Source organism: Galeopterus variegatus, unplaced genomic scaffold, assembly GCF_000696425.1.
Source record: "Galeopterus variegatus unplaced genomic scaffold, G_variegatus-3.0.2 Scaffold2460, whole genome shotgun sequence".
NCBI lineage: Eukaryota > Metazoa > Chordata > Mammalia > Dermoptera > Cynocephalidae > Galeopterus > Galeopterus variegatus.
Window position 1 is genome coordinate 30,538 of NW_007728571.1, and position 14,275 is coordinate 44,812.

The 14,275-nt window shown below is 38.1% G+C and overlaps 1 protein-coding gene across 1 annotated transcript; it reads right to left on the reverse strand.

Annotated features, from left to right (window-relative positions):
- Positions 1-1,046: 1,046 nt before the first annotated feature.
- Positions 1,047-13,521, reverse strand: LOC103597904 (mucin-22-like). Its single transcript, XM_008581787.1, has 3 exons — positions 13,468-13,521; positions 3,576-5,471; positions 1,047-3,464 (listed from the first exon to the last, which is right to left on the reverse strand). The coding sequence occupies exons 1-3, from the start codon at positions 13,519-13,521 to the stop codon at positions 1,047-1,049; spliced, it is 4,368 nt and encodes a 1,455-aa protein (XP_008580009.1).
- Between the last annotated feature and the right edge of the window lie 754 nt (positions 13,522-14,275).

Genomic DNA, 14,275 nt, shown 5'->3' on the forward strand with positions numbered 1-14,275 from the left:
TTCTTATATGAAATTAATCCCGATTCTATATAGCCCCATCCCTAGGCTCCATCTCTTACTTTCCTGACAGTCCAGGAAAGTAAAACTATTTTTAGAGTAAAATACATCTAACTACATATATTTTATGTTTAGAGTAAAGCATGTGTATTTTGTTACATTGAAGGCCTCGTCTCTCATTATTAATAACGAGGATGCTTTCATCCACTTTAAAAAACAAAACCTCACATAATATTTGATAGAAACTATGTTCCAGCAATCTTTCACTGAAATACTCCTAGATCTTCTCCTTTTATCCCAGAGTTTTAGATTATTGTTCTATAATCTAGATGAGTTCTCCATTATATTGTATCATAATGCCTACACAATTTTCTAATTTCTGTTTTCCTCATGGATTTTCTTTATTAATAGTAACATTATGTCCTCATTTCCATCTGACTTAATTGAGGTTTATCTCCTGCTATGGTCCAGTCGAGATCAACTGCTTATGTGACTGTTGACTGTGGCTCACATATTCTTGTGTTTGAACCCGTATACATGCTGATTTCCCCTTCTGAAGCGCCTTCTGGGTGGGTGTTTTCCCACTCGTAAACCTCATCAGGCTCCCCCGCTACCCCTGGAGATCATGATAAAAAGTATAGTTTCTAAAGTGGGAGAGCTCAGTAATCTTTATTTTGAAAAAGAAGCCAAGTGACTGCGATTCAACTATTTACTAAACTATCTTCTGGGAACAGTATTCTAGAATTATAAACTTTCTGAGAGTGGGCTTGAGTATTAAGACATTTGGATTCTAGTTCTGGCTTTGCCACCATGTGTTCTGAATTTGAACACATCCCATACCACTGAATCCTTACATAGAAATTGGTAGAGTATCTGCTGTCTTTCATAAAATTGCAGAAATCAAAATTTAGCCAGACCAGCAGTAATTAGCTCTTATTTAAGGTATTTGGAGATATATAGAGCACTTTTGAATTTCTTCATCTAATTCTTTGCATCATTAATTTACCTGTTTACTGAGATGCTTGAGATGAGCCTTTGTACTGCTTTCACTATGTGGAAGTAGGGCTACTGCTGGTTATAGGAGTATTGGCTGTGTTTGTAGTAGCAGGTAGTGTGCTGCTAGTAGCAGCAGAGGTGGTTCCAGCTGAGGCTGTATTTGTGTTGACTGCAGTCATGGGACTGGTGGCTGTCACTGCGGCAGTGGTGATGGAGTTAGTTTCAGCTGTGGATGTTGTTGCTGCTGTTGTGATAGCTGATGCAGTCGGGGTTCCTTCAGGAGTTGGAATGGTAGTATCTGCTGCAGGTGTGGAAGCCACAGGGCGTTCTGTGGATCCTGCAGAAGAAGCTGTGGCAGCTGCAGCACTTGTGACCTCTGTTGTAAAGAGAGTAGTATCATTTGCTGAGTCAGTAGTGATATCATCAACGAAGGTAGTTGTTTCTGCTCCTATGGTCATAGAGTCCAATTCAGTGGTTAAAACATCAGATACAGCAGTAGAAATAGACTCTGATGGAGTTGTAGTGACAGCTGCCAGAGTGGTGTCTCCTACTGATTCACTGGTGGCCTCATCCCCTGGACTTGTAATTTCAGTAGTTGTAGAACCTGGTTCAACAGTGGAGGCAGGAGTAGCTGGGTTAGTGGTGGCAGCACCTGATACACTTGTACTGACAATAGTTGTGGCATCCGAGGCTGATGTGGTTGCAATACTTGTGGAGGCTGCAGCTGTTGTGGTGGTGGTTTCTATAGGAACTGTGCTTGTAGATGAAGCACCTGTTGCAGTAGTAGCCACATATGTGATGACTTCTCCTAAGGTTGTGGAGTCAGCTGAAGAGGCTGTGACATCAGCTGTAGTTGCGGAGGCTGCTGCAGTTGCAGTAGTGGCTCCTGTAGGTTTAGTGGTTGTAGCTGAAACAGCTGTTGTACTAGCAGCTGGAGATGTGGAGTCTAGTGCTGGGGATGTAGGGTTAGCTATGGGGGTTGTGGCATCAGCGGGTGCAGTTGTGGCATCTTTGGCCTGAGTGGTGGCAGCTCCAGTGGTTGTATTATTTGCTGGTTTAGTGGTAGCCTCCTCCCCTGGAGTTGTAGCTCCAGAATCCTCTGTGGTTGTTTCAGCAGGGGTGGTAGCACCTTGTTCAGTTGTCATGGCAGCACCTGCTACAGTTGTGCTGGCAGCAGTAGTTGTATCACCGGGGGCTGAAGTTGTAGCCATAACACTGGTGGTTGTACCAATGCCTGGGGTTGAAGAGGCTGCTGCTATTGTGATAATTGTTCCTACAGGTGTGGTTGAAGATACAGCAGTGGTGGTAGAAATGGTGGTTGTGAAATCTGTTTCTGAGATTGTGGAGTCAGTTGCACCAGTTGTGACCCCATCAAGTGGTGTTGTGGTGGCAGCTACAGTGGTTGTATCACCTGCTGACTCAGTGGTTTCCTCATCCATTTGGGTAGTAGCTTCAGTGGTTGTTTCATCTGCTGTTTGAGTGGTAACCTTATCCACTGGTGTGATGGCAGTACTTGATTCAGCTGTGGTGGCAGTGTCAGGCACACTGGTGGTTGTAGAACTTGGGGCAACTGTGGTTGTGACACGAAGTATACTTGTGCTTGTGGCACCAGGTACACTTGTGGTTGTGGCACCTGCTGCAGTTGTTGTGGCAGAACGGGAAGAGGGAGTGGTAGATGACAAGGTAGCACCACTGATTGTGGCATCCTTCCCTAGGGTTTTGGAAGGTGTTGCATTTGTGGCTCCAACAAGTGCAGAGGTTGTGGCTGTAGAAGTGGTGGCAGTGGTGGCAGCAGTGGCACGGGATGTAGTACCTGTGTTTGCTGAAGTTGTAGAGGCAGCTTCAGTGGTGTAATCAGTGCTTTCATTTGTTGTGTTTGTTTCATCTTCTAAGTCCTCTGTGGTAAAATCAGAGGCAATGGTGGAGGCAGAGACTAGGAGGGTAGTGGAGCCAGGCCGTGGGTTCGTGGAGTTTGCAGTGCTGGGAGCAGCAGACCCTTTGGGTGTGGGTTCCACTGAAGGTGCTGCTGAGGTCACAGATGCTGCGGCAGTTGCAGTGGAGGCAGGTCCTGTGGATGTAGCACCTATTGCTGAGTTAGTGGTTGGTGTCACAAGGGTTGTGGTGGTAGTTGTTGGGGATAGAGTTTCAGGTGTTCTGGTTACATCTGATCTCTTAGTGGTAGTGGCAGTTACACTAGTTGGGGCAACTGACACAGATGTTTTGCTCTCCAATATCGTACTACTGAGAGCAGCTAAATTTGTAGTCGCTCCAGGTACCGCAGTGATTGTACTGGTCGAGGTTTCAGTTAAGCCAGTTGGCTTAGTTGTCACACCTATTGTGCTTGTTTGAGGTGTTGGTTTATGTAAAGGTGGTTTATGAGATGAATGAGGTTGGTGATGATGGTGCTCATGCGCATGAAGATGTGGGGTACTTGGATATGGTCTCGGTGGACGTGGATATAACTGATGAGCCTTCAGTGGGTGTGTATGTGGTCAATTTGGTCGCGCACAAGGAAGTTTAGATTGACGGAATGGATGCTTAGCAAATGGGCATGAAGATTTCGACAGAAGTGGTTTTGTGACTTTCTTCAATGGTTTCCTTTTCCTTTGTGGATACTTCTTCTGTCCAGCTTGAATAGATTTAGATCCTTTTAGTTTAGATGATTTTAACTTTTTTGTGTCAAGTGTAGATTTTCTTTTCTTAGATTGTTTTACAATTTTGCCTGCTAAGGTAGGTGGTCTTTTTACCCCTTGAGGTGATTTAAGATGATTCACACCTTTCTTAGAAGGTTTAGACTGACTTTGTTTTGATTTACTTAGCCATTTATTTGTTGTTAGAGATGTGGGCTGTCTTGTCTTAGATAGTTTTATAGATTTAGTTTTTGTAAGGTGTGTTTTTGTAGTCATTATACCTGCTGTGGGCTGTTTCTGTTGTTTTTTGGCAGGTGTAGATTTCTTTTGGATTTTCTTCTTGGCTAGAGATCTTTTTGGTCCTGTTTGAGTGGATTTAGGCTGATTACTTTCGCTAGTTGTCCCAGATGTTTTTGGCTTTGCTAGTGATTGATTTTGTCGTTTATTGGTAGATATAGGGAACGATTTTTCAGGTTTCTTTATATTTTTCTTTTTAACCAGAGCTGTTTTTGTACCTGATTTAATTGGTATCACCTGATTCTGCTGTTTCTTTGCAGGTGTAGAACGAGATAATTTAGATTTTTTTAGGTTTTTCTTTTTGACCAGAGTGTTTTTGGAAACTGGAGGTTTACTTTCTTTTGCATGATTTGACTGCTTCCTGGCAGTTTTAGACAAGGAGCTCTTAGATTGATTTAGTCTTTTCTTAGAGGCTGGTTGTGTGTTTACTACTGATTTAAGTACTTTTGGCTGATTCACTTGTTTCTTGGGAGATGTGGTAAAGGTTTTTTGAGGTTTCTGTAATATTTTATTCTTGGTTCTAGATGTTTTCCTATTTGTTGCAACTACTCCTGCCTGAATCAGCTTTCTCTTGGCAGGTGTAGGTTTTGTATTTTTGGATTTAATTAGACTTTTCTTTTTGGCTTTGGAAGCTGCTCTTGTTGCTACTGCCTTAGTTGGCTCTTCTTTGACTGAAGTTAACTGTTTATTATTTTGTTTATTTAGAGTTTTCTTTTTGGCTAAAGTTTTTTGGGGAACTGCTGTTGCCTGAGTCAATGGTTTCTTGGCAGGTGAAGACAGAGTGTTTTTAGATTTAGTTGATCCTTTCTTTGGGGTTGAAAAATTTTTGGAAGAAGATTTTATTGCTGTGGCCTTAGATGACTGTTTTTTCGATGATGTAGAGGAAGCTGTTTTAGAAGTCTTCAGAGATCCCTTTTTAGGTAGAGATGGTTTTGAAGCTGCTCTAATTGTAGGTTGTTTTATCTGTTTCTTAGAAGATGTAGACTGGATTTTCTTGGTTTTTTTTTGACTTTTATTATTTGTAGCTGAAGATGGTTTCGATTCTGCTGCTGTTTGTTTTGATTGTTTCTTAGTAGTTGTCTGTTGTCTCTTTTCAGGCTGTTTCAGAGTTCTGCTTGTTCTCGGTGGAGTGTTTTGTCCTGTTAGACCAGATGTACGGGGAGTCAACCCTTTCTTGGGAGAGGTCAATGTCCTTTTCTTAGGACTTACTTGTAGATTTTGTCTTTGTGATGACTGAACAGATTTTTTCTTTTTACTTGATGTCCTAGAATTTGAGGATAATTGGATGGCTGCTTTGTTAGTCAGTACTGAAAGGGATGCAGCCCTAGCAGGTAGAGACTTTGATTTTTGAGTGTTGAAAGGTGAGGATGGAGCTCTTATGGGGGATTTATGAACAGATGGGGCAGAGGCATGAGAATGAGCTTGAGGTTTCCCAATGAGTTGGTTGGATGGAGATCTACTTCGTGATGTCCTGGCAGGGGAGCTTTGGGCTGGTTGACTGTTGATTCTCTTTTTTGTTGCCTGGCTCCGTGATTGCTGACTCTCACTGAACTGGAGGGTAAGAGAATAGAAGATATTACCAAATGAGACATCGAATCAAATATTGTTTTGTATTTTCATTTTAGTTACAGAAACTGGTCTGCTGTTCAGATTGGGAGGTGTTTTGGTTTTGAGCGTATTTCAATGTAGAATAAATTACAACATAAATTTAAAATTGAGCAAGATATTAGAATAGGAAGTCTCAAGCTTCACTCCCCATACCCTTGCCCACCCACAGAAGGTTAAACTAGCAACTATCCACAGATAAGACCATCTTTATAAAAACCCGAGTGCTTGGAAATAAGCCTGACACACACACATGATCCATAGAACTGAATTAAAATTGAAGGATGAAAGAAACAGTCTCACTGTAAACTCAGAGCCCCTCTACCTCCCTCAAGTCAGCATAATACCACACAGAGAGGATTTCCTTGGGCCTACAGTTTCTACAGGGAGAAAGGAAAACTGGACATGGTTATCCACCTTCCCTAGCATTCAGTGAGGCTTCCCTAGCACTCTGGTCTCGCCTTATAGGAACACTGGGTGTGACAGCATGGCTAGACCTCCTGGGGTTAGGTAGAAACAAAAAAAAGGAGGCAGAAATCATAGTGACCACCACATGCATCTTAATGATACCTCTGTGTTCCTCCCAGCTCTGGCACCTGATCAGAGATACCAGACAACTTCATAGCACACCCACAAAGCTGAACTGGTTGCTTTCAGAAGCACAGTGGGTAGTTCAACTGGCTTTAGTCTTTAAATGGCCAGTCTCATGCCCAGCCTCAGAGCTTACACCAAGGCCCTGCCCTGACAGGGAGATGTCCACCTTTGTACATTTCAGAGAAGCATAGGGGATAGGCTTGCTTGACCCACGAGGTCAAATAGTGGCTCCACTCAGCCAAAATGTCCACCCCAGAGACTCTAACTGGGCAGAAAGATGCCTGACTGCATGTAACTGAGAAGTATAGGACTGGACTTGCTTGACTAGGAGGTCAAACTGGCTTAACTCAGCCAAAAGCTAACCGCATGGCTTCATCAGGCAGGGAGATGCCAATTTCCACACACTTTAACAAAGTGTAGGGGCTAAACCTAATTGACCCAGGAAGTCAAACAGAGGCTCATCTCATCTACAAAGCTCACCTAAGGCCCCACTCAGACAGGAAGGCAAATATCAATTATGCATTTTTATGGAACATAGTAGCCTTTGGCCCAGCTCATCTCAAGCAGTGACTCTGCCTAACCTCAGAATCCAGCCTGCAACCCTGCCCAGCTGCAGATCCCAAATACTAGGATTAACCAGCCAAGAAATATATCTGGTGACTGGCCTGACCAGAGGCCATCACAATACCCAGCTCACTCCTCCACCTGACAGCAGAGCCCATCCTATAGTCTCACCAGAGAGCAGAGCCCATATAGCAGCCCCACCTAAAATTAGATCAAAGGCCGAGGCCCAGCCAACTAGGGAACCCACAACAAACTCTGCCTGACTGGGATTGCCACCAGATGACCTTTCTAGAAGTCCAGGCTGGATTAAGTAATGAAGATCTACTTCTTCCAAAGAAAACTTGTAAAAGCTGGAAGAGGTGCCTGTTTGCTCAAATGCACAGACAATAGTGTAAGTATATCGGATTATGAAGAATGAGGGAATTATGACATCTCTAAAAGAAACTAACACACCTCCAATGATGGCCCCTCAAGAAATGGAGGTCTATGAAATGACTGACAAAGAATTCAGAATAATCTTCTTAAAGAAGTTCAGTGAACTATAAGGATGTAGAGATAGAAAATTTAAATAAAATTTGGAAAACAATACATGAACAATGTGAGAACTTTGACAAACAGAAATAATTAATAAAAGCCAAGTAGAAATCCTAGAGATGAAGAATACAATGACTGAAGTAAAAATGTTATAGAAAGATTAAATAGCAGACTCAATCAAGCAGAAGAAAAAATCAGTAACCTTGAAGACAGAACATTTGAAATTATCTAGTCAGAGAAGCAATCAGATAAAGAATAAAAGATAATAAAGAAATCCTTTGGGAATTAAGGGACATGATAAAGAGACCAAACCTTCATATAGTAGTGGTTGTAGAAGGATAAGAAAGAGAAAAAGGCCATAAAGCATATTCAAAGGAATAATGGAAGCTGAAAACATCTCTAATTTGGGGAAGATGCCAACATTCAGTTGCAGAAAGCACAGAGGCCACCAATTAGATTCAACCCAAAGGGAAGTTTACCAAGACAAACAGTAATCAAACTACCAAAAATCAAACAATGCAAAGAAACAATCCTGAGAGCAGCAAGAGATAAAAATCACATCACCTACATAGGAGTTTCAAAATGACTATCAGCAGATTTCTCAGCAAAAAACCTTTGGCAGGAGAGAAGGGGAGGCCTTACTCAAAGTGCTGAAGGAAAAGAGCAGCCAATGAAGAATAATTTACTCAGATAAGCTGTCTTTCAGAACGGAGGGAGGAATAAAAACTTCCCCAGACAAACAAAAGCTGAGGGAGTTCATCACCAGTAGATCTGCCTTATAGGAATTGATAAAGGGAGTTCTTTAAGCTAAAACAAAACCCTGCTAATTAATAAAACACACAAAAACACAAAACTCAATGGTATAACTAATACATGTCATATTCAGAATACCCTTGGACTGTAATAGTGGTGTATAAAGCAATTTTTGCCCCAGTATGAGTATTAAAAGACAAAATAACAACTATAATAGCAACTAATAGATAAAATAAATTAAAAACAACTATAGGTACAATAAATTGTCAAATGATAACACATTATAAAATAATATAAATTTTGACATTAAAAATATAAAATGTGGGGAGTGAAGAGTAAAAGTGTAGAGTTGGTATTTACAATCAAAGTTAAGTTATCACTTTGAAATATACTGCTATACTTTAGGTCTATGATAACCACAAAACAAAAATCTTTAATTGAAGAAAAAAAAAAAACAGAAAGGATTCAAAGCATATTATTACAGAAAACTGTCAAACCACAATGGAAGACAGACAGCAACAGAGGAAGCAAGAAACAAAATATCTACAAAATATCCAGAAAACAATGAACAAAATGGCATTTGTAAGCCCTTATCTATCAATAATTACCTTAAATGTAAATAATTGAAATTCTCTAATAAAAAGACAAAGAGTGACTTAATGGATGAGAAAACATGACCCAATGTGCTGCCTATAAGAGACCTACCTCACTTTTGAGGACACGCATGGATTGTAAGTTAAAGGATGAAAAAGACAGGCAATACAAACGGAAACCAAGAAAGAGCAGGATTAGCTATAATTATATCAGACAAATAAGACTTTAAATAAAATACTATAAAAGGAGACAAGGACATTATGGAATAAAAAAGGATCAATTTATCAGGAGGATATAACAATTGTAAATATTTGTACACCCAACATCGGAGCACCTAAATATATAAAGCAAGTATTAAAGAATCTAAAGGGAGAGATAAATTGCAATACAATAATAGAAAGGAACTTCAATACCCCACTTTCAACATTGGACAGATCATTCATACATAAAATTAAGAAGAATCATTGGACTTGAACAACACTTTAGACTAAATTGACCTACCACACATATATAGAACATTCTATCCAACAGCAACAGAAACACATTTTTCTCAAGTGCACACAGAACATTTTCCTAAACAGATTATACAGTAGGCCATAAAAAAAGTCTTAGCAAATTTAACAAGATTAAAATTATATCAAGTATCTTTTCTGACCACTATTGTATGAAACCAGAAGTCAGGAGGAATTATGAAAAATTTATAAAATACATAAAAATTAAACAACATTCTGAACAACCAGTGGGTCAATGAAGAAATTAAAAGGGGAATTTAAAAAATATATTGAGACAAGTGAAAATGGAAACATAACATACCAGAACTTGAAGAATACAGCAAAAGCAGTTTTAAGAGGAAAGTTTTAAAGCTACAAATTCTTATATAAAGAAAAAGATCTCAAATAAACATTTAACATTACTTCTTAAAGAATGAGAAAAAGAACAAATTAAGCTCAAAGGTAGCAAACTGAAGGAAATAATAAAGATCAGAAGAGAAATAAATGAAATAGAGACCAGAAAAACAATACAAAAGATTAACTAAATTAATAGTTGTTTTTTTCGAAAAGATAAACAAAATGGACAAACCTTTAGCTAGACTAAGAAAGAAGAGAGATGACTCAAGTAAATAAAATCAGAAACGGAAGAGGAGACATTACAACTGATACCACAGAAATACAAAGGATCATAAAAGACCAATATAAATAATTGTGTGCCAACAAATTGGATAACCTAGAAGAAATGGTTAAATACCTAGACACATACAGCCTATCAAAATTGAATCATGAAGAAATAGAGAATCTGAACAGAGTAATGAGTAAGGAGATTGAATTAGTAATAAGTCTCTCAAAATGCATAAGGAACCCAAACAACTCAATAGCAAGAAAACAAATAACCCAGTTAAAAAATGGGCAAGAGACGTGAATAGACATTTCTCAAAAGAAGACATACGAATGGCCAATAGATACATAAAAAAATTCTTAACATTGCTAATCATTATGGAAAGGCAAATTAAAACCACAATAAAATATCATTTCACACCTGTCAGAATGGTTATTATTTAAAAAAAATGGTGAGATAAAAAGTGTTGTTGAGGATGTGGAGAAATGGAACCCTAGCACAAAGTGAGGGAATGTAAATTAGCTCAGTTGTGGAAAGCTGTATGAAGTGTCTTCAAAAAATAAAAATAGAATTACCATATGATCCAGAAATCTCACTTCTATTTACCCAAAAGATTTGAAATCAATTTCTTGAAGAGATGTCAGCACTCCCTAGTCACTGCTGCGCTATCCATAATAGTCAAGTTATGAAATCAACCTGTATCCACAAACAGATGAATGGATAACGAAAATATCATACACACACACACACACACACACACACACACACACACACACATATAATGGAATACTATTCAGCCTTAAAAAATTCTGTCATTTGCAACAGAATGGATGGAATTGGAGAACATTATGCTAAATGAAATACACTAGATGCAGAAAGATAAATAGTGCATGTTCTCACTTACATTTGAAATCTAAAACAATTGAACTCATAGAAGCAGAGATTAGAATGGAGTTTACAGAGGCTGTGGGGTGGAGAGAATGAGGAAATAATGGTCAAAGGGTACAAAGTCTCTTTTAAACAGGATAAATACGTTTTTTTCTTTGAGATCTACTGCACAGTGAGTGTCATTAATAGTGTATTGTACATTTCAAAATTGCCAAGAACAGCAAATTTCAAATGTTCTCACCACAAAAAATAAATATTTGAGATGACACATATGTTAATCATCTTAATTTAATTATTCCACATTGTATTCATAAATCATAATATCACTTTGTACCCCATAATATGTACAATTATAAATAGTCAACTTACAGTAAAATTTTTTAAAACATTAAAATAATGGGGCAAAATATGTGGATGATCAGAGAAAGGACCTGGGCATTACTTTAAATACTTAGTGTATTTACTAAGAAAATCCAAGGAAATGCAGAAATGTAATTTGGGAAAATCAAATTAATTCACTTGGTAAAATATTGTCATTAAATCTATAAAAACCTGTTTTATCTTAAGGACTACAGAGTGTAAAATCAATGTCATGTCCTTTATGAATTAACAAAAAAATCACATAGTGAGGCAAACATGTTATGTGAGTCTCAATAAAAGTATTACAGCTAAACTCCAGTGTAGAAACTATATAAAAGAGAAGTATTTGGTACTGAAAGTCAGAAAATTATAAAGAAAAGCTTAACGAAAAACTGAATTTCTCTTGCCTGTAAAAGCTTTGTCTGGAATATTAATTGCTGTTGGAAGAATTCTAATAAGGGCAATGCCTTTGTTTAGTTAATTTCCAGATCATGGGTTTTAGTACAGTGCTTTAAACGTAGTATGTGCTTTATAAGTAGGTCTAGTAAATAATTTTCCCTTCATATTTGTACATCTTGAAGAATAAAAGGGAGTAGTATTAAAAATTATGATAGCACAACAAGAAGAATGGGATGAACAGTACCCCTTTCTGTAACTATCTGCTGGAGACAGAAATGAAGTATTTCAGCTGACAGGTGAATTGATTAGGCTTGCGTATGAACAGATATGCCGATTATCGTGGAGAAGTAGAGGAGAGAAGATGATGAAAGTCAGCAGAAAAAAATCTGAACTATAATAATCTATTTGCTTAAAGAATATGTATTTATATTTGTCTTTGTGTAAAAATCTGAAAATGTCTACAAAGCCCACAGTGAGTGGACATGGATGGACTTTCTGAAGACAAAGGAGGCTGGCTCCTCACTCCAGAAAGAGCCACCACACCCTGGCTACACAGCAACACACACACACACACACACACACACACACACACACACACACACACAATCACAAAGGCATATGCACTGATCCAGTAAAATTTCCCTCAGGTCACTCTCAAATTTTCCTTAGTATTTGTCAAATGCGTTGAGGTTGCACTTCTAAAGAGTCCTTCCCGTTTGGTCTCAGGGTAGAAAACTAGAACCAGCCTATTTAGGAAACTTAAAAGGTATCACACTAAAGACTCTGTCAAGATATCTGGTTTGTGACAAAATAAAAATTTAACGAAAAAAAAAAAAAAGATATCTGGTTTGTGACAAAATAAAAATTTAACGAAAAAAAAAAAAAAGATATCTGGTTTGTTTTCCTCTGCTTCCTTCTCTTAATAGTTCATTACATATGAATAACATTCCCAATGAGATCCATTTTGGAAATAAATTTATTTATGCTGTGTAAAAAATATAAGGCAATCTTGATTTGACTGTCACAAATTGTCCGCAGGTATTGATATTCAACCCTGTATGCCACAAATAAGTATAAGCAATTGTTTCAACAAAAAAAATTAAAAATAAAAATATAAGGCAAATGTTAAAAAAGTGTATACATTCCTAAATAGTATTTCGTAAAGTAATCCATACTTTTAGTGTGAAGGCTGATAAAATAAATGTTTTTCTTTTAATAATAGTAATAATAAAGAACTAAAAGGAAATTATAGTGATGGCAGGAAGGTGTTCTTGGAATAAAGCATGGTTGGTTAAATAAAATTAACAGACATTTGAAGATGCACTGTAATTCTAAAAACAGTGCTTACTAAGACCTTTGATCAAAGAGAAGCAGGAGGAGCTAGTGAATATTTCATAATTAAATCAGAAGAGTGGAAGAAAGTTTTAACTGCAAGAGATACAAAAAGGAAAAGCTAAAGAGTGTAAAATTCAAGAGGTCCAGGCTCACTCAGAAAAGTACATCATCTAATTGCACAAGTCATGTTTCAGATGAGTCAAATATGTGAAACATAACAGTTGTTTATTTTAGATATCAATAGAAGAGACTATTTTCCTTGTCATTGTTTTTATTGTCTTAAGTAGAAGAACATATTAATGTATTATTGCTTTTGATCATTAGGTAATAAGAGACCCAAAGGTTGAGTGAAACATGAACTTGAGAAATGGGCAATCTCACCCCTACATTTCACCTCCTGAGGGGAACTTCCTTCAATCGCAGGTGGTGGGTGAACATGGACATTAAGGAGAAGTGGAAGTCTTGGTATTTTCTTTGCAAACTTAGGTTTGTTTCTCCAAATTTATTTGGAGATTTTCTCACACTTTACCCTCCTTAACTAATAGTCGTTTCTGCTTTTCTCCCTCTTCTTACTCTTTGCTTCCCTTCTATCTCTCCCTTTGCTCTCAAATTCCAGGTGATTTTAAATAAACATATTTCCATTTGTATTAGAAGCCAAAGTTATTTGTTACTGTTTCTTTTCATTTAAGTTTACTCTCTACTATTTTGAAAAATACAATGCCATAATATCACTTTGAACTTCATCTCTGTGTTATGTGGTTCTCGATTTTAGGTAGTTCTTCTAGTTTTCAAGTGTATGGAATCCTACCTGGAAACAAATTGCAAAGGCCAGGATGAGTCCACTAAGGATTAAAGCCTTCATCTTGTCCTTTTAGCCCCTGTGTGTATAGAAACAAGAGATAAGATTTGTTAGGTACTTGACAATGAGAGAATGACCTCACCAAACAGCCCAGTGATACAAAATAAAAAATTTAGTGTCGGGCCGGCCCGGTGGCACACTGGAGAGTGCACCACCTGGGAGTGCGGCGGCGCTCCCGCCGAGGGTTTGGATCCCATGTGGAGACCAGTTCCCGCTCACTGGTTGAGCACGGTGCGGGCGCAACACCGAGGGTTGCGATCCCGTTGCCAGTCCCCAGTGTGGGTGCGACACCAAGGGTTGCGATCCCGTTACCTGTCAGTAAAAAAGACAAAAAGGAAAAAAAAAATATTTGTGTCTGTCAGATACGTTCTGTCCTGGGAACGGGACTTGATAAAAACCAGTAATACATTTACTATCCAATGTGTCTGCATCCTTATCTACTAATAGACAAGCAAAAGGATAATTGAGTTGATCACAGTTTCTTCTCATTAAATATAAATATTAATGAGACACTACTTACTATAGGGGTTCAGAATCCCATCTTCCAAGGTGGCCCCAGATGTCCAGAGTTTGACTGGACTTTTTCTTCAAAGTTGACTCACTACCAACCTCAGATAAAATCCTTGATTCATTCTTGATTTGAAAGTAAGATATTGCCAAAAAGATTAATTAAACTTAAATTATTTTCCTAAAGTTAAAATGTGGATGTGAAATTAAAATACACAGAAAATTTTTTTGAAGCTATCATCATTCTTTG